Here is a 25,424-nt window from a genome sequence, read left to right as displayed (position 1 = left end):
ACGTACTGAGCAAATTATCATTTGAAAAGAAAAGATCCATAACAACAGAGGAAAAGACATCCCAAGGCCAGCCAGTTTCTGTAATGGTCAAGAAATTAACTAAGGGGAGAGGATTTTCGGCGTTGCCAGCATGGGAAGGAATCAATACACTACCACCACTTAGTGATCTAAAAAACGTATTAACTCCATATGGATCCCATTTGTTCAAAATAAATAAAAAGAAAAATAAAACAAAATCATGTGTGGGATATATCCCTCACTTTTTGTGAGAGAGCATGGAAAGCAATCCACACACACGGACAATCTGGGGATTTTTTCCATCCCCTTAACTTTATCTTTGGTTGTTGCATGTAGTCTCCGATCAAGATCACATATCTCGTCCCTTCATCCCATCAAATAGTCTGAGTTTTGATAATCCAATTGACAACCATCAAACTCAAACACACAAAACGGGCTGCTAAGAGCTGATTCAAGTAACCTATAAGCACCACTAGTTGAAGCACCCCATTGACCAATTAGTGGGGATGGGACCTACCTGACGGGGAAGTAAAAATTTGAGCCACAAATGAACTCAATCGTTAGCCCTTCATAAACCTTTTCTTCAAAACTAAATACTAATAATGGAATGTCAATTTCCACATGCACCACCCGGTCCTCCAAATAAGATAGAATTTTTCCAATACTCGTAGGGAGTATTTACCAATTCCACCTTATAGCATGCAGGATTATCCGTTTGAATCTTCAATAAAGAAGCTATAGGATCCAGTAGTAACTGTTTCTCATCCATGAATTGTAACCTTCTTGCAGAAGCTGCCAATCGAGAGTCGCCACGTACTGGAAAAACGCCTTTCCCCATTTGAGGGCTACCTTCACTTGTAGGGCTATAGACCTCCCCACCAGCTGTTATCATAGATGCAGAGTCTCTTAAGGTTGTGAATAAGGTTGATGGCCAATATCCAACAGCCTCATGTCCTCCATTCAAATACGTAACATACCACCAATTTCCAGAGTTTGGATCCTACCATATGTAATTAAGAAGAAAGAAATAAGAAAATACAACAAATTTACAATAATATAAAAAAGAGACTAATTCCAAACTTGAACTACTCATAAACTGGTACTACCAGTGGAGTAGGGAAAAATATCACCTCAATTTGTCTGTCTGTCAATTTCCTCAATTCCCTCTAATAGAGGGAGGTGGATCCCACTTCGGGCAGTGTGTTTGGGCAGGGGAGTAGGGTGGTCATTTCCACCCTCTAATAGATGAAATTGAGGGGCAGGCAAATTGAGGGGATAAAGATCCCTACTAGGAGAACCATCTTGGAAATTTGAGGAAAATATAAAAAATAAGAACGCTACTTGATCACGTGATTCTTGTGCCCAGACTCAGGAGCATGCGTATTTTGTACCTTATACACAAGAAAATCATCCTCATATTGCTGTCCCCCGTATATGGAAATTACATCATAGACAGTACCAAGGGTCTTTTTACGGCTGACCTGTACAAAACCTGGGCAAAGGAGATTAAAGCAACCCGTCTTGTGAAATCCATCTGCCTGCTCAAATGCAACAGAAACAAATATTTGATTGGTGATGCATAGATTAGTCGATCAATACAGTTTTTTTCACATCAATATAGAGGTTTCAAATTTACCGTCCAATAAGAAAAAACCCGAGTTTTGTTATCACCAAATAACCGTGGATTTACCTACAAAAAAAAGAAAAAAGAACATTAGACTTATTATTAAAATTTCCTTAAGATTAATGTTCTCTGCGTGGGACGTAGGGACCACACCATTCATTGCAGCCAATCAGAGCTCATACACTGGTACATTGGGGGGGACAAAATTTCCGCAATTCATTGGGGGGGGGGGGGGTGCACCTGTCATTTCCCCCCCCCCCCCCTCCATGTGTTTGGTCATGACCCCTATGTCTCACACAAGAACATTTCTCTATAAGTTTATCATATAACTCGAACATGTAAAACTTTTTCCAACCATTTTTCCCCTTCAGTTGATAAATATGTAAGTTTATCAATAGGTGAAGCATAAAACTTTTTCCAACCATTTTCCCTTCGTGACTAGGTGAAATTAAACAAAAAAAAAAAAAAGACGAGGCAAAAGGTTCCATGCACGGTCTTGTCCCCTCTCAAAATAGGGAGCCGTAATGACATTAACCCCCCATATTTGACACTTTGTAACCGGTCTCCTCTCATGTTGCCGTACATGACAGCCTCCCCCAAAAGATAAATACAAAGATACTGCTAGCACAGTCACTGACTGACTGACCTTAATATTGTCTTGGGTTGATGTTCTCTGTGCCGCAGTGCAAATTATGCCTAGAATTATGGGTTTGCTATTCAGGGGGCAGGGTGGTCACTTTGCCTAACCCCATGTGTCTGGACGCAGCAGCCTATGCCCCCGACACAGAGAGCATTTGGCCTATTATTTAAAAAAAAAAAAAAAAAAAAAAAAAGTGTGAGAAAGCTAAGATATGATTGGTGAATGTGGTGATCAAGGTAAGAAGCAACTTACTGTCCATCCAACTTGAATACTGTTGAGTTGATGAATAGGGCCATTTTCAATCCATAATACTGATGCACTGAACTGGTTGATTGAAGAAACCTTTGGTTGATCAATCCCAAAGTGTACATACCCGCCATAATACTTCCTATCCAAACCTCCTAGTTGAAATGTTGCAAACTGTACGTGAAAGTAGATATATTTTTAAAATTCAATTATTTGATCATTAATTTTATGGCTAAAACAACCGCTTCACATGTAAAAATGCCTTGGAAGCATAAACCTGATATTATTTTTTTTATGTGAAACGAAATGCATGAATCATGATATACTTCACCACAAGCTGCCTTTTAATCGATACAAATCGATAGCATTCCATAATAGTGAAGGGAACACATGGGAAGAAAGGAGGGGTTTGGGTATTGACTATGAATCATGCATGTTAATATTGTGAGATATATGTTTTTTCAAGGATAATCTTTTGGCTCTTCTTTTCGAAGACAGGAACTTGGAGCAGTACTATGCCCCCGCCTTTTGGGAAACTTTGCTTCTGTTGGTTCAGATCATAATTAACCCCATTCTGTTGTCCACCAATAGTTCTAGGCCAACCTATAAAAAGATTTTCCATTTTCAGGAAGCATGGCTTCTACATCCTGAATTTTCCTCCTTCTGTTCATCCAGCTGCTCTTCGATTCCCAACAATTCCTTAACTTGCAAATTATCTACCTTTTCCAATTTACTAAAAAAATGGAACAGAGATGTCTTCGGGCATATGGATCACCTCAAGAGTAAGTTCTTCACATCCTTTCGACAAATGTCGGATTCTTCTAATCCAAACTTTGAGACAATGCAGGTTGTCAATAAGCAGCTGGAGTGGATATTTGCCGCAGAAGAAGCGTTTTGGTTGCAGAAGTCTAGGCATTTCAACTTTGCTGTTTAATATAACTTATTTTTCTTCTCATCAAAAAAAAAAAAAAAAACAATATAAATTTCAAGTTTTACTACTTAATTATCAAACACACCCAATAAATTCACGAGTTAAAACATTGTAGTATGACCAAAATTACTTGATTCAATGTAATAATAGTCCAGTTTCTAGCTAGGAGAGCTTCTTTATTCTCAAGATTCATCAAATGAAGTGCAATGGCAATTTAGGGCTCATATTAAGTGTTAATTACAAACATAAAATTGAAAATGCTAGCTGTGAAATGTTTCAATGTATTAAAATCATAAAATATCAATCTAATTAATTAAGAAATGGGTTACATAAAAAAAATAAAAAAATTGAAATAATTAATAAAGCAAGAGACTTACATGATACCCAGGATTTTTTGTTGTGAGCTGATGATGATGATGATGATGGGTATTTCCGTGATATTTTCTTACTTGTGATTTGGCCATGCTTGTTATATCCTCCTCCTTTTGAGTCCTCTGTATTAAGACTGTCCCTGGTGGACACCTTTTACCCTTGACTCCGGTGGTATCTGAAGGTTTGGATTCTAATAGTTCTTTGTTAACCATTAACCCTACTGGAAAGGAACTGGGTTTCATCTGTAAACATATTTAAATGACTCAATTAGATATAAGATAGAAAGAAAGTAATTATGTAATTAAGACTAAATATCTAATAATTTGATGTATTTAACAGAAATATTGGGAATGGGATGATGATATTGATACCTGAATGGTATGATTTCTGAGCAAGGGGTGATCGAATGCTGGTTGCTTCTTGATATCCACGCAATCATAAATATCTCCATTTTTAGTCTGCAATCATACAACGTGCGTGCGTGCAAATATCTATTTTCAGGTACCAAAAAAAATAGAAATTCTGTATCAATTCTATGAAGTATAGGGATCACAACAAGAACATACTTTTATAGACTTCACTGCTGCTGGCTTATTGCTAATAAGAAGCTTGGCGGGTTGCAACTCCAAATCCTCCAGATCATAATCTTCTTGTTTTTTGAAGAGACTACTTCTATCTCCTTCTTCTGATGATGATGCACACTTTATCATTACCAAATATATCATTAAGAGAACAAAAATAGTTGTTCCCATCTTTGGATCCTTTATTAGGCCAACAACCATATGATCAATCACACCAGAATCCAAAACCTTATAGCAATCAACAAACAGTCACCAAACAAGCAAGAGAAGAGATAGTTGTTGTATAAATAGCCTGTACATGTGCAATTTGGATCGTCTACGGAGCAGCTGTCTGTCCTGCCTGTGCTGTGCAGATATAGGACCGCGCATAAAGATCGCCTTACCCTTGCGTAGACAATCTGAATGCATTAAATAGCATTTACTCTATCATCCCAAAAATTGAATGAAGTTAAGAATGTAAATTGACTTGACTTTATTTATAGCAAGCCAAACTTTTTTTCCCTCCCATTTTGGTTAAAAGGATTCAGTAGACAGCCACCCACCAAGAAAAAATTTTGGACAATCATAGTCTCTGTTCTTCTTCCACTGGACTTTAATCCGCTGCTGTACTCATCGTGTGGCACTGCAGGTGCCATGTGTGCACAGTGGATCCCACATGACACACATGGCACCTGCAGCGTCACACGATGAGTACAGCAGTACTGCGGTTACAGCAGCGGATAAAAATCCCCTTTCACATGTAAAGGTCATTCATCAAATTTGTTTATTGAATATCTAGGAAATGGTATACCTTGGCCACATATCAAATTCCAGCCTCAAGTTCGATTATTTACCCTTCCATCCCATAAATATTTGGCAACTCCATTAAGAATGCAAAATTTAAATAATAATAATAATAATAATAATAATAGGAAGGCCGCCTACCTAAAAGTGGGGTTGTTTTTGGTATATCATGTAGTAGTTTTTGGAACTCTATGGGGATTCGTGCCAAGCCGAGTCGAGGCGCGATGCGACACAGTTTAGTGTGATAGGATGGCCCAGCCCATATAAATTTTTTTTCTCAATTGGGCCATTTGTGGGCTTGGTCATATAATATCTAGGCTTGGACTCGGGCCCATGTGGCAAGGAGTCATATGTGACATGTCTCTATACAGAGACATCCATTTGTACATGAGCACTCACAGAACTCGGATTGGAATCTTCAAATCCCATCCGGTGGAACCAAAAGGCACACCCATTCCATGGAGCAGTACCTTCAAGAGACACTCTTTCCTCTATATATAAATAGAGGTCGTCTCTGGCCTTTTAAATTAGAGGACAAAGAAAAAGTGAATACTCTCTCTCTCCCTCTCTGCAACTTTGTTTCTTACATATGTTGCTTATTGATTCTGTTGGTTTTCCTCCATTTTTATTTGAGTTTGAGCACAACTTTGTAAGACTCGAAGGGATTAGCAGTAAGGGAGTGTAGCACTACTGTCGGAGACATAAGGCTGTTGTATTTTGGAGGCAAATTCGCATTCACCTGACTGCACCATTAGGGTGCGTCTACGGTCTTAAGGAAAATGCCCATTCGAACACCTCAGCCTACATCATCCTTGCTTGGTTCGTTATCATTCATGGAGGACATACACATTTTTCTTATAACAGATGAGTTACATTATTCTCAATAGTCTTACATTACTTTTACAACACCATGTAAATACACAACTTCAGCAACGGTCGAGAACCAGGAAGGATTAACTTTAATTTAGGCGCCCATATTTATGAAATGTTGGCTAATCTTAAATAAACATCACCCAGACCATTAGCAAGTATGCTTGCTGAGGAAAGTTGCAATGAGCTGGTTCACCTGATCTGGAAATTGCTCTTGAACGAAATGTGATCCTTCGGGCAAGAATGTGATATCCAAATCAGGGACAAAATAATCTTTCAGCTTTCCACTGTTCACGTAGTCCTCCATTCCTGGGACTTTGAGGCAATAGTCCTTTCCGCCCATGATCAGCAGTGCTGGTACTTTAACTCTTGGATCTGTCAAGTTAAATTCCTCTTGCAATGTCCTACAGAAAACTTTAGCTAATTATACAAATATATAGTTCTAGAAACAAATAACATGAATGTGCTGTGAGAATGAAAGAATTCTACAGAATGAAGAAGAATTGGATACCTATATGGGACTTGCAATGCAGTACGGAATCCAGATTTTTCGTATAATGTTGCATACACTGCAAGATCTTCCTCAGTGAACCAGGGAGGCAGAGGAGTAGACGGATCCACCAAGTCCATGATCTCCTGATTCTCACCAGCTATTGGTAGTTCACTTCCTGAGAAAAGAATGTAGATGTTTCGCACCACCGTCTTAACATTGAAGCGACCAAAATCTGCTTCAGCTCTTCCAGGTTTCTAAAATGTAGGACACAAGAATTAATATTTTCGCCTTTCATTCCCTTCTGTTTAAGCCTAAATTAGCTTGGGCAATCTTGATATCTCTGACCATAATCAGAGAATGGTTGTTGGAAGTGTCCAACTGAAGGCACATCACTTAATACAGGCATTGAACCTTGCCTTAGAGATGAATGCTTGTATTACGAGCTAGGCCTTGTGTTTCTCATTGCTTAGTCAACAATATAGTAAGTGTTCAAGCATAATCAGAGTAATATTGAACCAGAAGATATCTTAAGGAATCTTTCGTTCCTAAATCCTGAGTCCTGACCCCCTCAATTGGTTCTGATTACTGCATGGAGAAAGTAAATGAGAGTGAAGATGAAGTGTTACCTGCCATCTCGAAACGTAGAAGCCTTCGGGAATCTGGGTAAACAATGAAGATGTTGGAGGGGGAACATATGGCACCCCCATTGTTACCACTCCTGAGACCCTCTCTGGGAAGAGAACTGCAAACAAATTGGCAACAGGGGCTCCAAAATCTTTCCCAATGAGGAAAGCCTGGCATCATAGTTTAGATAAGTTGCATATCAATTAGATTTCTTTTTGAATTTCAAGCAATAAAAAAAAAACAATAGAACACTCCTAAGCAGCATCAGTTTCACATTTGATCTTGGGGATTTTGATAACTATTAGCTCTTTGTTAGGAACTGCTCATCTTTATTGATGAAATAAAGAAGCTAACTAGTTAGAAGAGCAGAGAATGACCAACAAATCAGATTCAGAATTTTTTTTTTTTTTTTAAAACTGTGAAATGACTCTCTTGAGGTTAGTCTAGTAAGCAAAACATAGCTTGTGTATCTCAGAAAGGAACCAAAATTGTGTTCAAGTATTCATTCAACTTCTCTTTATCAACAACCCCTCAAATATTCCACTTTTGATCCTACATTTGTAGAAAGCACAGATGGATCTGATGAATCACTGCAGAGTCTGATTCACTTAAAGCAAGTTTTCTGGGGGAAAGCAATACATATTCTCTTGCAATTACCAATAAGATGAAGAGGTGTCAATGGCTCCAACCAAAGCCCATGATCAAATAAGACAAATATACAATCAAGTTTATTTACAGGGCAAGCAGAGTAAATTTGGAGGGATAAAAATAAAATAGTAGAAGACTAATGAAATTATTCAGATTTCTTCAATATGATCCGATATTCCGACCCCCCGCAACAAACCCCCAAATGAAAATTAAACTTTATAGAGTTGGAATTGTAGTTCATAACTGAGATTTTGAATGATGAGAGAGATACCTTGGGAATGGAGAAGAAGTCGAGAATGGCAAGTAGATCATCAAGGAGGTCCTTGAATGAGGACTTCTCCGGTTCATGGGGCTGCTGGGAGAGGCCATAACCTCTGAAATCGGGTGCTAGTGCCCTGAATCCAGCATTGGCAACGGCGATCATCTGGTGCCGCCATGAATACCATATCTCAGGGAACCCATGCAAGAACACCACCACTGACGCCCCTGTAAGTTTCAGTAACCATCACTCAGTAATTGGTTCAACAAACAGAAACTGAAACTGAAATGCATTGAATCCCAACAAACCAGTTCCTATCTCGGCGACATGAAGCTTCAGCCCTTTTACATCAATGTATTTGTGCTCTATCTGATCTATTTAAGATCTTAATTGGACTGTTTTCGAACAAGCAAACCAGCAAGAAAGAAAGACAGAAGCTCCTCCTCTTCCTCCTGCTTGAAGTAGTTCAGTCTTGTGACTGAAACTTCATCAATTTTATCAAGAATACCAGTGAAAAGAAAGTCAACATTAAGAACAAAGTATATGTCGCTTTAATCAATGTTAATCTGCAAAAGAGACCCAAGTAATCAAACTCCACTCCACTTGGATGGCTACAGACAAATCAACTCCTGAGACCGCCATTGTCTTATTCTCAATCAAAAGGTTTTAATATACGAATTAGGTTATAAATTATTTGACACCTTCAGATGTTGATAAGGAAATCTATGGAAATCTATTTATCTATTAGGTTATGAATGATTATTTAATTATATGTTCCTTGTTTGATTTTAAAGTGGATTTTCCATTCATTATATAGAGATATCACAAATCTTTTTATGATATACAAATCAATTTTCCTTTCATTTGATTCTTATTGAAACAGATACATGTGGGGTTTGGTGGAGGACGAACGATTTTAAAGCGGACTTTCCATTAATTAGATAAAGAAACGATAAATCTTTTCATAATAAATAGATCAATTTTCCATTCATTTGATTCTTATTGAAGCATATACTGATGGGGTTCGATGGAGGGCGAATGATTTCAAAGCGGACTTTCCATCCATTAGATAAAGAAACGACAAATCTTTTTATGACAAACAGTAAGGGTCCGACCAATGGCATATACAATACTTGAATTCTCAATATAAATATTGAGTGCATTTTGGTGGAATCTGATTGTAAAGTTCTTATATCCTCCCTCACCTCACTTGTTGCTGCAAACCCAGTGGAGGTGGCTACCATTATTGGGGATATAAAACTGTTGAGCTCTTAATATGTAAATTGCTCTTTCCTTCATAATTTCAAAGATATTAACAGCGTGGCTGACTCCCTGGCATGGAGGGCTTTGTCTGTGATGTGTAGGACATCATGACCCATATCCATTCCTTGGCTCTCTGAGTTATGTAATTCAGATTCCTTGTGCTGGGCACGCATCAATAAATAAGTTTCTTTCTTACCAAAAAAAAAAAAGAATTCTCAATGTAAATGTTACGTTGTTGGTTCAAATCCTTTAGAGACCCCTCCTTGGATTGATTACTCCTTTTGCTCCTTATGTGTACTTTCAAAACACTGGACAACTCATGCACAGATCTTGAGAAAACAATGGTTAAAATGTCTAAAATATTGTGAAAGAAAATTGCATTACCAAGGAGGTTACTCTCCCAAAATCACATTAAGTCTCCTACTATGAAGAAAAATCAAAATAAACCACTAAATGCATTATTTTCGAAGGATAACAAAAATTGATACATTTTGGTTTTCAGGAGAGTTCTTTAGTCTTGTGAAAAGTCTTTGATTTTTTTTTGTTTTTTTGTTTTTTGATGAATGAAAAATATATTAAAATGAGAGAAAAAAACTATGTAGAGTCAAACAGGCTAACCAATGGATGCACCCTTAAAAAAGAACAAAACAACTATTAAAAGGATCGATGATACATCAAAAGACAAACGAAACAACTATTAAAAGGATCGAAGGAGAGAAGAAGCATAAAACAAATAATTATACATAAAAAATCAAGAGGAAAAAATAAGAAGAAGCGGCAAGATATCTGTTCTTTAAACTGTATAGACTCACTTGTATAAATGGGCAGAAGTTCATCAACTGAACCTTAGAAGGCTTTGGCAGGAGGCTGGCTCAGGTTCTTGTACGTACAGATGTGATCAGGTTGTAGGACCCAGCTCTCTTGGATTCCATCTGTGCAGCTCAGGCCATACTACGAGAACACAAGCTGCATAGCTTTGGTAGTACTCCCATTACCATCAACGTTGGATATGGCATCAATGATCATCAACTTCCATGTTGGAATGGTTATGTGAATAACTAAAATTTTAAAGAATATTTTCAATGAAATTCAATGAAATCAAGCGGTAATTCTCCCCGTTGATTTGTCTTCAGGAGTCAATAATTTGCCATCCAACCCTTCTACATAAGGGTGATGGAAACGGGTCGTGTTGACTGGTTAACCCTGTCTCTCATGGAACTTATTATCCATTTTTTGTTTGGAATTTTTATCCGCTGCTGTACACAGCAGCACATAAAGGTCCTTTTTTTTCCGAGCTGTTTGGTGGATGGGAACCCAGAAAAAAAGGAAAATAAAAAAGAAATAGACTCTAAGTCTAAGATCCCTTTTTCACGAGTTACGGTTTCAATTTAATTAAACTTGTCGAGTAGAAACATATGAAAATGCCCATTTGATCTCACAATCTCCATTCTACTCCCCCAAAAAATTTCTATTCTCATAGTTTGTTTTAATGTAAAAAATCGAAAAACAAAAAATAGATAAATTTTACGTGATGAAAAAACAGAGCTTAAGAAATGAAAAGATAACTAGTAGAAAAAGAAAATAAGAAATGGATTTGACTTAAAAACGTGTCTCCAAGTGTTCGACCTCGTAACCTCTGTTTCTAATGTATTCAGATATTAAAAGAACCAAGTAGATGAGTTTCACTGTTGATCTCTCTCTCTCTCTCTCTCTCTCCTTTGTAAAGAAAGCTCTATAAATGGAGGAGTTCTGAATCCTTTTCCAAATTATAAGGATCTCATGAGATTACTTTGTACGTCTTCAAAAATTTGCCCAAATAACTTGAACATGGAAGAACAGAGGAAGAAATCCATGTTGAAACCCAGATGTTTTTCAGCATTTGCTCATGCCTTGTGCTGCATCATTTACCTCCTCTCCCAGCTCCTGATCTTATCTGAAGCTCAAACCAGTGCTACGACTGATCCATCTGAAGGTTCTCTCTGACTCTCTCTGTCTCTCTCTTAAGATCCAGCTCTGTTGATGGGGGTGCCTGGCTAACTGAGTTGCTTTTGGTTTCTTTTTGGTTTTTTAATTAATATTTTGTTGCAGTGAGAGCTCTAAACTCCATTTTCCAGCAATGGGGTCTCAAGGCATCAAATAAGTGGAACATTAGCGGTGAACCTTGCACTGGAATCGCTACTGACTCAACGAGTTTCGACAGTACCGACTTCAACTCGGCCATCAAGTGTGATTGCTCATACAACAATGCCACCACATGCCATATTACTCAATTGTGAGTCAACTCACTATTAACTATCTCATCAGGAGCACTACTTATTAATGGATCCGACTCCTCTACTTCCACCTGCTGGGTACTGTCGTGTGCCTCCATAAACAAGCGTAGTGGAAAGTACCACCTTACCCTTGCTCGGACAAGGGAAAGACGGTACATTCCAACTTGCTTGTGTGTGGAGCGCACACGACAGTAGGGGCAAGCGAAAGTAGAGGAGTCGAATTGACTTATTAATTCCTCCTTTCCCCATTTCCTTCCTTCCTTCCTTCAAAAAGGGATATGAAATATGAATTGGGCTTTCAGTACGTTCCGGTCTATCATAGCTTTTTCTAAAATCAAAATTGAAACCAAACAAATTAGTAGTTCGGTTGATCCGGTTTGGTTTTTAATTTGGGATCTAATTCTATCCATCTTTTTGGTTCGGTATCCAAATTGACACCCCTGGGCCCTGGGGCCCCATAATAGAAATGTCCGAGTGGACAGTTAGGTCATGGACCACAAGAAAGGATAATAGTAGTCTACAATGCTAGGACATATTGTCCTATCTCATTAATTAATTTGATACACTAATCCCTCCAATAAATAAATTAATAAATAAATAAAGAACATTAGATAGAATCCATCCTTTGTTTATCTTATTTTTATAATTTTTGATTTGTCAATTACCTTTATAAAAAGATTTTATAAAATAGCCAACAAAAATTACAACTAAATAATTGGTCTCACAGTGGAGGCCAATAATGGAGTTTGAAATGGCTTACATAATTTTTGTTTTTTGGATGCGTATCTATTCTATCCTATGCTATGCTAGAGGAGGGAGGGGGGAGGAGGGTTGAGAATGAGGAGAAACAGGAAGCTTTAACCCAAGACCTCTTGATAGGAAGGGCTTTTACTGCACCACATACTGTCAGCTGCACTTGCATAATTAACTCAACACTAAAAGAAAATCCTATAAATACCTAGTTTTTTTTTTTTTTTTTTCTTTTAAATTTTATTATAAAAGAACATCATAGAGTCAATTTACTTTTGGAAATCTGTGATTGGGATGAGCGGATGGATCAATCAATGAATTTGCAAATAGATCATCGAGTGAGACGGGCATGTTTTATCCCCAAACAAGTTGTTGAAAGTACCTCAAAACCATTGTTTGAAAAATTTGAATCTGATCCCGATTTTACATTTTTACCCCATTCCCAAGTCAAAAAATTGGCTCAATTCTAACATACGGTTAAGCCAATTTCAATCGATTCCAGTAGAATTGGAATCCATGGATGGAGGCTAATTCAAAAGTGAATAAAAAATAACAAAGATGCTACTAGTTTTCATTAAGATATTGAATTCCCCGATGACGCTATGCCCAATGAAATATACTGCTTCCTCATTTCACCTTAAAATGAGTAATTTTTTTTTTTGGTAAAATTAAAATGAGTAATTAAAGGAGCTAAAATTACAATAGATGTCATTTGGTATTTTATATTCATGTCTATTTGATGGCATTTTGGTAATAGTAAAACTTTGAATCAGAGTTTGACAAACTTTTCTTGCTTACTTTTAGATTAAAATTTAGTCTTTTTTTTTTTTTTTTTCGGGGGAAGAAAAATTTAACCATTAATATGTATGTGAAATCCTCTATCACATGGATTAGCCCATGTACTACTAAGTTCATTTTCTCCTTTTGCAGGAAAGTTTATGCATTGGAAGTAGTGGGGACAATTGTAAACGAGCTTATGAATCTGACTTACCTCACTAATTTGTATGAATGCTGCTACACTTTTACTCATAGTTTACTCGTATCTTAGTTTCAAACTATAATTTGAAATTCCTTCCTTCATTTGGGGGATTACGATCGTCTCCAGGGAGAAGGGAACGTCTAGGGAATTGACAGCCGTTGGGCTGTGTCGCATATATCCCTAGACGTGCACTGAGATGTGTGCAGTACAGTTCAACCGTTGGATACCCCTTGGCAACACCCTAGGCACACGCCTCCCTAGAGATGAGCTAAATTCTCATTTGGGACTTGCTTGGGTAGACAACCAACGAGTAGTGCAATAATGATATATTAATTAAACTAAATCTCCCAAACATGGTTTGGGATCCAAACTATTCCTTGCTAGGGTGGCCTCAACCAACTCAACCTACCATAGGCCCCATAACTTGTGTTTATTTGATTAATGCAAAATTGGAGTTGGGATTGAGATATTGGAATCGGATTGGTATCAGCATAGACCAATAACGATATCGATACCGATTTGGACCGGATGGTATCAACCTTGATCGGTCAATTTTACCCTTACTTTTCATTATAAATCAAGTTTCTTAATGATTTTACCCTTGATCCGATACCAGTACCTGATCCAGGATCAGCCAGGTATTGGTATCAGCCTTGATCAATACCGAAATGGCCGATCCGAGACTAATACCTCAATCCATGGTTGGGATACTTAGACCGATAACAACCCATTTTAGTCAATAAGACTGGGTTTAGTGGTTCAATTCTGAGGTGATGGAGCTGAAAGCCAATCAAAGTTTCTGCCCAGAACTTTTTTTCTGATTCCTCCAGAAAATACAACTTTCACCTCCTCTTCTCCCCTAGTATTTTAAAATCCCCTAACTACCCCTATACCACTATTCCTCTTCCACCACCAAGATCCCAACCCATACCTCTCGCACCGACAAACCCCAATTCCATCTCTAACCCATCCCTTTCCTACGCTCTTCTCTCCTCCCCTCGCACCCACCGACTAACCTTTCCATGTCCTCTTCTTGTATTTTTCCCCCTTTCCCCTTCTCTTCTACTCTGCAAACGCATGATAGGTGTGAATTCATGTGCTGAGATTAGAAATCAACGTGCTCGTCTGCGTTATGTTTAAAGCCTACCAATCAAATTGTTCTGAGATTGTTGGCGAAGCGATGCATCAAACAGTTGATCAGTTTGAGGAAGATTTTCTGGGAGACTTCATGCCACCGAACTCAAATGAACCAGTTGACGTCTCTAATGCGCTGAACGGCATTCATGGCAATGACTGGAAAATGGTGCTTGCGGGTAAAGTGATCTCAATAAACCCCCTCCACCACTCAAAGGCTGTTATAAGTTCGGTGAAATCTTGAAACCCTTCTCCCGCAGGGCTGGAGAAGAAAATGGTCCCTCTCTTTCTCTCTCTCTTTTTGTTTTTCTTATCCACCTTAAATCAATACGGTGAAGAGGGGCGGGGTTGCTGAGAGGAGTAGGGGCGGGCAGGGGCTAGGGTGAGATGCAGAGGGCAGGTTAGGGGTAGTGGCAGGGCGGCGCGGGCTGCCGGAAGGGGAACAAGGTAGGATAGGGGAGGGATCAGGGGTAGTTTGGGAATTTTAAAATATCATGGGAAAAGAGGAGGTGGAAGTTGTGTTTTATGTGGAATCAGAAAAAGAAGTTTTGGGTGGAGGAATTTGAGTAAATTTTGAGTAAATATAGGTTGAGGATTAGAGAGTGATAGATAGTAATTGCCCATAATGGGTCTCTGGTTCCTAAGACGACATGGTGATGGGTTCAATTGAATAATTGGTTGGTTTAGTTCTAATTCGGTTTCATGAGAACTAAAATTGGAATCGATCAATTTCTTTTGAAAAACGAACAAATCAAATGGATACCATGGAACTAAAATCTCCGAATTATTTTTGTTTTAGGCTTGGAAATGAAACCTAGGGTCGAAATTAGGGTTGTAAATGAATAGCCGAAATCTGTTTTCATATCTGTATCCAAATCCGTCCGAAAGCTAAACGGATGTGGATACAGATAGGCTATAGCTATCTGAAAAGCTATATTTACATGTAATCGGATAAAATATCCGATCCGTATTCGTGTCCGTATCCGTTTAGCACTATCTGAATCCGTCTGATAGCTAATCGGATGCGGATGCGAAAATAGCACTATCCGAGCCGAATCCGATCCGTTTACAGCCCTAGTCGAAATCAATGGTTAAACCCTCGAAACGAGATCTGGCATGTTTCGTTTTTGGGCAGGGCCCAACCAAAACCGGCCTCGAAACTGAGGTTTTAAACATTGATGGACACCCACTTAGTTATACATGTAAAACAAATGGGGGAGAGGGTTCATAATGTAAATTTCAAATGATAAAAAATGATATTATTACGTGTCTAATGGGGTCCACTCTAGTGTATGAGCGTTAGATTGGCCAGTCTAGTATGGTATATAGGTTAAATGGCTTGATTTAATGCATTCTATCAGCTTCGGAGCTTTTGGCGTATCGGTCAAGTACCTAACCGACATTGTTGCAAAGTGAAAGATCAATAACTAGTCATTGCATTACCATACCATCATGGCTCCAAGTTTACTCACTTATTAGATTTTATTATCTTCTTACAGGAAATTGGGTCAAAATTACTTCACAGGTCCCCTGCCTAAATTTTTTGGTAATTTTACTCAAATGCAGAACTTGTAAGTAGCTGAGTCTTCAATTAAAATTCAACAACAGTAGCAGTAGTTTGTTCAAAATTTTTGTTTTATGTATTCTGGGTAATGATTTTCAAACTCTCAATGCCACTGTATAGGGATGTTGGTATTAATGGTTTATCTGGGGAGCTTCCAAAAGAACTTGGAAATCTTAACAATCTACGCACATTGTAAGTAATTTTCTTTTTTTGTTATCTCTTTCTTTGCTCACATATTTAGTTTATAGTTCAGGTTTAAACTTCTCATCTCTCCAAAGTAAGAGTACCAATGTCTCAGTTTTGATATGGAATACACACAAGTGGGGGCTTATTGGTCAAACTGCCAGAATAAACTCTCATCAGCTTATATTATTCAAATTAATGGAATTAATATCAAACTTTTGGATTTTTTTTTTGGCAGGGGTATTGGCTCAAATAATTTCTCTGGTCCACTCCCTCCTGAGCTTGGGAATTTAACAAATTTGGCAGAAATGTGAGTCCCCCATTTACTTCATGAAGTAAAGAATCCCCCCCCCCCCCCAAAAGGAAAAAAGGCTTTGCTAAGAACTGCAAAAGTACATATTCATTCAATTTTGCAATTCATTGGTTGAATCATTTGAGGACTTAATAATGCTTATGTTATATAGATCTCTAGTAGCCAAATTAATTTGGAAGCTCAAGTAAAAAGGTTTGGATATAGGATAGCATTGGTTATTTCTAGTTTGCCAATAGGATGTTAATTGGCATGAAACTGCAGTTTCCCCCAGTTTTTTTTTTCAGTTTCAATGAGCCACCACCTCAACCCCTCCCTCCACCGCGCCCCCCCCAAAAAAAAAAAGAAAAAAAGAAAAAAAAGAGAGGCAAATCAACCATTGTCAAAGAGCAACTAGGCATCACAATCCTTTGTAAACAACCTCATTGTGATAAGAAGGTCACATTTTGTCACATGGCAGACTTGAATGGATCACAAGTGGATCCATGTCATAGAGGAGCTCAAACCGAATTCACCATTCAATTTTTAGCCACAAATAAGCGTAGACAGTGGTTAACAAGTGAGTTTAATGTTTCATAAAATATTTTACTGAAACATATTTCAATGTCATTTTTGTAATTGTTTTTTTTTTAAAATTTGGTATCACTTTTTAGGTATTTCTCCTACTGCTTTTAGCTGGTAATTGACTAGAAATGGGTGTGTGGTTAGTGGTTACATCGACCTACCCATGTTATGCCACCATTTTGTGTCTTGAGACATATCATAAACAGTTTGACATTCTTCTTCTTCTTCTTTTTTGTTTTAATTTGTAATATCCAAAGAAAATTTGAAGTTGGTTACTGATTTTTTGTTTTTAAAATAATATTTTTTAATGCCTTTGCAGTGTCCATATGCTTTAGGACACTTCCCAGAAAATATTTCCTGTTGAATTTATCAATTGGAGCCTCAGAGATTTTTAACGGTTGTAACAGTAGGATTTCTGCCCAGACCCCGCAGACCCCTCTTTCTGCAAACTGCCTCTCTATGAAAGCAGGGGTAAGGCTGCATGCATTACAACCCTCCCAGACCCTGCAGTGGCGGGAGCCTCGTGCACTGGGTATGCCCCTTAACAGCAGGCTTTGTAAGTTGTTTGATTTAAGAGTAATGGACATCATGATCTGGAGTTGTGAAATGAATGAATGCTTGCACATTTATTCAATGCCAAAAATTCATTTTATTACATGGATTCGTTTCATTTGGTAAATTGTGAAACATATATTTGGGTGGTAAATCTTTGTCAGTCCCTATAAAGAAAATTTAATATTACTCAATTACAATAATGATCATAAATTAGAACTCACTATGTTTACCCAAAAAAAACTAGAACTCACTATTAATGACCAATGAATTGTTTATCTGGCAGTTACTTTGACAGTTCAGGAGTGAGTGGCTGGATCCCCCCAACATTTGCCAAATTACAAAGCTTACAGACAGTGTAAGAACATTGAGATTATCAATATTATGCCAAATTTATGCCTGCTTTGCTCTCAGTCTGAACTTAACTATAGCAACATTTCTCTAGTTGGAATAGATAAATGTATTCTTCTGCTTCAACTTATGACTAGGAAACTTTTTGGCATCATAGGTGGGCATCTGACAATGCGCTTACTGGAAAAATTCCTGAGTTCATTGGCGGGAATTGGACTAGGCTTAGTGTCTTGTAAGACAGTATTTTAACATTCATACTTACTATTATTTTCTTACTTTTTTTTATATACGGTTCGGAACTGTAGATGAAATGCATATTGCACAAAACCATAAATGTTTCACTACAAGAATTCTACTCTTTTATAAATTTATATTTTAGGTAACACATTTTCTTAACTTGTAATATTCTTTTTATAACATATGAATATTAAAATTCATTCGCAGTTGGAGGATTTTACTTAAATTTACTGCTTGTAATATTCTTTTCATAAATGTTTTGTAGGAGGCTTCAAGGAAACTCGTTTGAAGGACCGATACCTTCAAGTTTTTCTAATCTAACCTCCTTGACAGATTTGTGAGTTATATGTTCTGCTGATTTAAGTTAGACCATATATTATCAAATGCGTAAGGTCACCTTCCTAAGATATACTTTGTAGGAGAATTAGCGAGATTTCTAATGGGAGTTCATCCTTAGCATTTATTAAGAATATGAAAGCTCTAAGTGTTCTGTAAGTCAATATTTTAGCCACACAAGCTTCTATGTACTATAGCTTTATTTTATTTTATCTATAAAGCTTTGCATATCTAAATGTTGTAACTGATAAAAAATGATACTGCCAAACAGAGTCTTGAGGAATAACAATATTAGTGATACTATCCCATCCAATATTAAAGAGTACCAGAGTTTGTCGCTACTGTAAGTTTTGCTTGTTCGTTGGTGATTCATGTGTACTTCATGAATATATAGTGTTTTGCTTTTGGATAGCCACCTTAATTAAATCTTCGAACTTATCATATTATCCTTAAATTTTCTTTCGACTCTTGTAGGGACTTGAGCTTCAACAATTTAACTGGACAAATTCCAAGTTCTCTCTTCAATTTGAATAGCCTTTCTTATTTGTAAGGGGAAAATAGATTATTTATTCATATCTTCCACTTTGCTCATGTAATATAGCTCCTTGTTTGACAATGCAACTATTATTGTGTCCATGCACAGGTTTCTTGGAAATAACCAGTTATTCGGTACCTTGCCTTCTCAGAAGAGTGCCTCACTTCTTAATATGTATGTCATTTTTTGTTGCACATTGAGCATCTCTGAACCCTTCCCATCCACTTTTTGATCTTCAACAATTAATTTCTAAAGGAGTGCAAGAGGTCTATAACGATTTGAGTTAAAATAAATAAATATGTATATAAAAAAACTAGGTTAACACATTTTCATATTCAAATATAGTATCCAAAATGTGATTAGTCTGGTATATATCAATGCATTTTCTAAAATCCATATGGTTAATCTATTAGAATAGTATGTACTAACATTAGCTTGTATGCTATTATTGCAGAGATTTGTCATATAATCACTTATCAGGAATCCTTCCTTCATGGGTTACGGAAGAAAGCTTGCAAGTGTATGTTAAGCAAATCACTGTTACCTCTAAATGTGATTTGCTAAATTCTTCTATATGACATTTGTTATTTTCCCATTTAGGAGAGCTGCTTTTTTTTATTGAAGTATGCATAGCGTTAATTGAGTTTCAAAAAAGTTATTGTACTTGTTCCAAAGATTAGTTGTAATGATCTTTATGTCTATGTTCGCTAATTTTAATTCTTAATAATGTTTACTGACTTGGAGTTCTCTTTTGGATCTTCTACGCAGCAACTTGGTTGCCAACAACTTCAACATTAGTGGTTCAAATATCAGGTACTATCTCAAACCCGTTATGTGTAAAGTTAAAACCATGGCTAAGAAACAAACTGGACCATGCTATTGTAAGGCTACCAGTTTATGAGTGCTCTCAAAAACTGTATGCCAATTTCATGCATCGGATCAATATGATATTGAAAGTCCCATAATAGGGCAGAAAATGCCAAAAAATGTTAAAATTCAATTGTATACTTGTATCTTTTTGTTATTTATCACACTTTTATAATCTAAGCACTTGATTGTTGTATTTTAAGTGGTTTGCCTTCAGGATTGAATTGCCTTCAACGAAATTTCCCATGCAATCGGGTCTCTCCAATATGTGAGTAATGTGTTAACTCCATTTTCTTTTATGACATTTAGTGGATTCCAATGTCATGCTTACAGATGTAAAAGCTAGTATTGATAATATGAGGCCTTAGAAGCTGACAGTGATAAACTTTTAGGGGTTAGTCTCATTTGGAGAAATATTACCAGTAATGCTATGTATACAAACTCCTCCCCCCCCCCCCACCCCCAACCCCTTATTTTGATTAATAAAATTTAAGAGGGAAGCTTATGTCCTAGCTTCCCCCCCCCCCCCCCCCCAAAACAAATATTTGTAGAGAATAAAATTCATCAAACCAAGAGACATTATACACAATGCTAAGAAAAGTGCCCTTCAGGCAAGGAGGATAAACATCAAACCTATAAGAGTCCAATGGAAAAGACCAAGCAAAAGCAACAATCCTGTGAGCTAACTCAACAACCTTTTTGGAGCAAAAAGAAAATGAACATAGGATAGCAATCTAGAAGGAAATATAATTTCCAAATTTGAACTACTACGGATCCAATCCAAATCGGAAGAGCATTCCTTCTCTAATTCCTCCACCAGCAGAAGAGCATCTGAAAATATAATCGTGTCATCCTACCATATCTCCAACCCACGCTTTATGTTGATCGTTACAGGCCTCTTGAATTTTCTCTTGTCCTATTTTATTTGTGTGTAATGCGAATTTACCCCCCACCTGCACACAAAAATTTTATGAGTTGTAAATCAATAAACCAAAAAATCTGCTCCTTCAACAATAATGATGGTAATACATTTTGCAAGCAATGCTTGCATACTTTCTGATCGATATGAGTTATTAATACCCGGAAATCCAGTGATAATTCTAGATGGAATTATGCTAAGGGCCCTTTTGAGGATCCTTGTCAAATTAGGAGTAGTGCCCCTACAAAACTGCAAAATTTCATTCTTCCCAAATAGTCCAACATATAGAACAAAATATGGATTAGGCATGTTTATAACAATTCATCCGCTGAGTTTGATCAAGCCAATGTTTTCACCATTCAAATAGAGAATTAAATCCCAATGCCTCAAGTCTTAGTTCCAAAGAGGAAGAGAACTAAGAAATTCTAGCGAAAGGACATTCAAACAGAGTAGGGAAAATAGATTCAGTTTCATCAGCTCAAACAGAAAAAATAGGATCCAAATTACATAAAACTAAGATATTCAACATAAATAACCCAACCTAACTTTCAACTTTGACTTTCTATGTTACATCATGTCTTTATGCATTTTAATATTCAAGCCTTCAAATTGGAAAGGACAGTATATATACACACACACACACACTATCTTGTAGGAAATAATTAAATTGATGGGTGCAATGTTTTGCTTCTGTATAGATTATAACTTCTCTATCAAGTGTGGAGGTCCAGAAATTAAGTCTTCTGCGGGGATTGTATTTGAGAGGGAGAATGAAACACTTGGCCCAGCCACTTATTTTGTCGCCGAAACAGAAAGATGGGCAGTTAGCAATGTTGGAAGGTTTGCTGAGAACAATGATCCTGAGTATATCCTATCTTCTTCTGCGCAATTCACAAATACTTTAGATTCAGAGTTGTTCCAGACGGCAAGAATATCTCCAGGGTCACTAAGATACTATGGGCTGGGGCTAGAAAATGGAATTTACAATGTGAGCCTACAATTTTCTGAGATTTCATTCACAAATACTCATACTTGGGAAAGTCATGGAAGGCGTGTGTTTGATATTTATATCCAGGTAAGTTGACCAAAGTAAGAGTTAATTAAAGCATTAAACTTTACAAATTGATGCACCAGTTAGGTAGTCGTTGCAATCAATTACCAAAAATAAGTTAGAGCATTTCTACTGCATAGAGTATAACTTATAGAAACTAAGTTTTATTTCTACTTGGAAATCCATTTGTTGTAGTTTAGAAACTTTATTACAGCATTGAAGTTATGTGTAATGCGGCATTGTCAAAGATATTGAAACCATGGCTATATATCAAGCCTTCTAGTGATAAGACTCGTCTGATCTAGAAGCTATTTATTTCATAATATTTCAGGGTAACCTATGGCTAAAAGATTTTGACATACGGAACGAGGCAGGGGGAATCTCTTTTTCAGCTGTACAAAAGGAAACCCAGGCCCAAGTGACGGAGAACTTCCTTGAAATCCATCTCTTTTGGGCTGGAGAGGGGACTTGTTGTATACCTAAACAAGGTACATATGGACCATCCATTTCAGCCATCAGCGCTGTTCCAAGTAACTTCTCTGAAATTGAAATGGATTGCATTACTAAATTATGTACTTTATAATCTATTAGTGGCTATTAACAATCATTTTTTCCTTCAGATTTTGTTCCAACTGTTAGCAACACACCACGTATACTTACTTCAACAAGAAAGACAAGGACCAGTTTAATTGTTGGAATCACTGTTCCTATTGGAGTTGTCATCTTTCTATTTGTTTTGGTGGTTTATTATATTCTTCAAAGAAGGAAAGGGTCGAATATTGATGAAGATGAAGGTAAAAAAACTAAGTGAATTGTTGTTTCAGACTGTAGGACTTACTTCATTGATTGGATTTGTTGCTCAAGTTTGGAAATCTTGTATCCATGCATGTCTTTGGTTTTTCTTTCTCTTCTATTTTATATTGTTTGACGAGAGCAGGAGAGAAGATTGGATTTTCCTTTCCTTACTGCAGGAAATGTGAAGCTCTTATTATTTGATTTCCTTTTACACGTGCGTGAACTCATAATTGGATAAACAAATAACAGTCCATCTTTCTTGACTGAAATTGCAGAGTTTCTAGGTATAGTTTCTAGACCAAACACCTTCAGTTATGCAGAATTGAAGACTGCTACAGAAGACTTCAATCCTGCTAATAAGCTGGGGGAGGGAGGCTTTGGACCTGTTTACAAGGTATGTTGTTTCTTTTATAAATTAATGGACTACTTTTCGTTGAAGCTATAACTGAAAGGAAAATCTTGTTGTAGCCAAGGTTGGTTACAACACGATTGTAACCTTACTTTTTTGCATTTTTAGTATTACACATTTTTTCAATGAGGGTAAATCTTGTTATATCATATAAAAACTGAATGAAATATTGCATTAAAAATAACTTTTAACTTTTTCAAAACTCTTTTTTATCCCTTCATGAAATACTGCACTAAATAACTTGGGAATAAGACAAGGGGCTATTAAAAGAAGGTTACAACTTCTTAAGTCACCACTTTGGTGACAAGAAGTTGGTCCCATAACTGATAATTGAGATACATTCAATATGGATTATATTCAACCGCACTGCATGGGAAATGTATTGTTAATGCTAAATCTGTTTATTGTTCAGTCTAAATGAAACACAAGAGTTGAACAAGGAGGAAGAGAAAGCTGAACATGAAATTGAAGTACTAAATCTATTGGGTTGGTGTATTCTATAGGGAACGGTTCCTGATGGAAGGGTGGTGGCTGTGAAGCAACTTTCAGTGGCATCCCACCAGGGAAAGAATCAGTTCATAACAGAGATCGCTACCATATCTGCAGTGCAACATCGAAACCTAGTGACATTGTATGGTTGTTGCATCGAGGGAGATAGGAGACTTCTGGTTTATGAGTACCTCGAAAATAAAAGCCTTGATCAAGCACTCTTTGGTAGGCAATTGCAAGAAGAGTATATATACTTTTAAAAATTGGAATTACTTCCTAGACCCCTAGCTGTTTCCTTATTGAGAAAACTTTGAAACTCAATCATATCTTGAATTCTTGAATAGGGAGGAGTGGTTTACATCTTAGTTGGCCAACTCGCTATGATATCTGTTTGGGGACAGCACGGGGTCTAGCCTATCTTCACGAGGAGTCGAAGCCTAGAATTGTACACAGAGATGTCAAGGCTAGTAATATTCTACTTGATTCTGACCTCAAGCCCAAAATTTCAGATTTTGGTTTGGCCAAACTTTATGATGACAAGAAGACTCACATAAGCACTCGAATTGCAGGAACAATGTAATTTTTTTTCCCGCTCTTTATTTTCGGTACTTTTTTTTTATGGAAACCTTTACAGATATTGAAATTATGGGATCTAAAACTCTGTTTTGTTGAAGTGGCTATCTTGCACCAGAGTATGCCATGCGTGGGCACCTAACTGAGAAAGCTGATGTTTTTGGATTTGGAGTAGTAGCTCTTGAGATCATCAGCGGGAGGCCGAATACTGACACAAACTTGAATGGAGAAAAGATTTATCTTCTTGAATGGGTATGATTATGATCAATTTTTTTAAAAAAAATCTAATTTACACTATTTGCCAAAGTGTTGATTTGATTCTTCAATTCCACTAATTTCTCACTAGATAATGGTTCTAAAATGCATTTGCAATATAGATGAGCCATACATAAACATTTGCAGGTGTGGATCTCACATATGTTGTCATCTTCCTATTTTATAGGCTTGGAATCTACATGAAAGTAATTGTGACCTGGAACTGGTTGATCCTGCACTATCAGAATACAATGCTGTAGAAGCGAAACGAGTGATAGGAGTAGTTCTCCTGTGCACTCAAGCATCACCATCCCTACGTCCAGCAATGTCCCGTGTGGTGGCAATGCTTTCAGGAGATACTGAAGTGAGCAGTGTCACATCAAAGCCTGGATACTTAACTGATTGGGTATTCAATGATATAAGCAGCTTTATGAGTGGTGACACTTCTGGAACCTCAACAAGTGAAAATCCAAAGAGCCAAACCAAATCTTCAAATGCAACCACTGTGGTTGATGGAGACCATTTTCCAGTAACTGCCAATCAAACAATGCTGCATGAGAATTTTGCAGAGGGAAGGTGATAGTCTCCGTTGAATTTATCAATTGATGTATAAAGAAGTCATAATTCAAATATTTGATCTTGTATATCGCAACAACGAAGGAATACACATTCATGTAATTTCTGGTTTCCGTTCTTTCTCGATGATAGATAGATAAACTATGTTAACTTCATTATAATTTGTTAAAAGAGAAATTTCCCAGCTAGAAGTCTTCACCTTCTTTCTCAACTAACAATGCCCAAGACCTCCCTTACCCTTCTCCCCACTCTTTGATTCAGTCCCAAATGTTCCAATAAGAACTCATCATCTCTTAATCCCAACATTTCCCATCCTCTACGACCAGAGTATAATCTAAAATCATTTTATACTAACAGAAGAAAAATCTGA

The 25,424-nt window shown here is 37.1% G+C and overlaps 4 protein-coding genes across 5 annotated transcripts in view; 1 reads left to right on the top strand and 3 right to left on the bottom strand.

The window, feature by feature from the left end:
* Window positions 1-628: 628 nt before the first annotated feature.
* LOC122651211 lies at window positions 629-5,047 on the bottom strand. Its single transcript, XM_043844517.1, has 8 exons — window positions 4,955-5,047; window positions 4,398-4,640; window positions 4,203-4,289; window positions 3,909-4,073; window positions 2,535-2,702; window positions 1,655-1,708; window positions 1,410-1,556; window positions 629-1,018 (listed from the first exon to the last, which is right to left on the bottom strand). Exons 1-8 carry the CDS (start codon window positions 5,045-5,047, stop codon window positions 629-631), a joined length of 1,347 nt encoding a protein of 448 aa, XP_043700452.1.
* A 1,112-nt stretch (window positions 5,048-6,159) lies between these two features.
* On the bottom strand, window positions 6,160-8,731 carry LOC122651209 (epoxide hydrolase A-like). The gene is made up of 7 exons (XM_043844516.1): window positions 8,683-8,731; window positions 8,505-8,573; window positions 8,398-8,463; window positions 8,102-8,316; window positions 7,185-7,352; window positions 6,577-6,812; window positions 6,160-6,469 (listed from the first exon to the last, which is right to left on the bottom strand). Exons 1-7 carry the CDS (start codon window positions 8,729-8,731, stop codon window positions 6,217-6,219), a joined length of 1,056 nt encoding a protein of 351 aa, XP_043700451.1. The 3' UTR covers window positions 6,160-6,216.
* Window positions 8,732-11,145: 2,414 nt separating this feature from the next.
* LOC122652413 (probable LRR receptor-like serine/threonine-protein kinase At1g56140) lies at window positions 11,146-25,177 on the top strand. 2 transcript variants are annotated; one of them, XM_043846146.1, is made up of 24 exons: window positions 11,146-11,324; window positions 11,441-11,624; window positions 13,306-13,377; window positions 15,988-16,059; window positions 16,173-16,244; window positions 16,474-16,545; window positions 17,948-18,019; window positions 18,170-18,244; window positions 18,515-18,586; window positions 18,669-18,740; window positions 18,857-18,928; window positions 19,060-19,131; window positions 19,229-19,294; window positions 19,575-19,640; window positions 19,889-19,933; window positions 20,191-20,255; window positions 21,605-21,894; window positions 22,289-22,487; window positions 22,578-22,751; window positions 23,028-23,146; window positions 23,665-23,875; window positions 23,995-24,226; window positions 24,325-24,475; window positions 24,666-25,177. In XM_043846146.1, the coding sequence occupies exons 1-24, from the start codon at window positions 11,180-11,182 to the stop codon at window positions 25,056-25,058; spliced, it is 3,063 nt and encodes a 1,020-aa protein (XP_043702081.1). In that variant the 5' UTR covers window positions 11,146-11,179; the 3' UTR covers window positions 25,059-25,177. The 2 variants fall into 2 exon arrangements, with proteins under 2 accessions (XP_043702081.1, XP_043702080.1); XM_043846145.1 differs by having other exon boundaries at window positions 11,148-11,324; window positions 21,605-21,981.
* Window positions 24,990-25,424, bottom strand: part of LOC122652414 (protein WHAT'S THIS FACTOR 9, mitochondrial) — a 62,466-nt gene continuing 62,031 nt past the window's right edge. The window contains exon 2 of the mRNA XM_043846148.1: window positions 24,990-25,011. The gene's annotated coding sequence lies outside the window, so the exon portion shown is untranslated. The remainder of the gene's footprint in view (window positions 25,012-25,424) is intronic.

This window comes from Telopea speciosissima, chromosome 2 (assembly GCF_018873765.1).
Source record: "Telopea speciosissima isolate NSW1024214 ecotype Mountain lineage chromosome 2, Tspe_v1, whole genome shotgun sequence".
Taxonomy (NCBI): Eukaryota; Viridiplantae; Streptophyta; class Magnoliopsida; order Proteales; family Proteaceae; genus Telopea; species Telopea speciosissima.
This window is presented reverse-complemented; position numbering and strand designations above follow the sequence as displayed.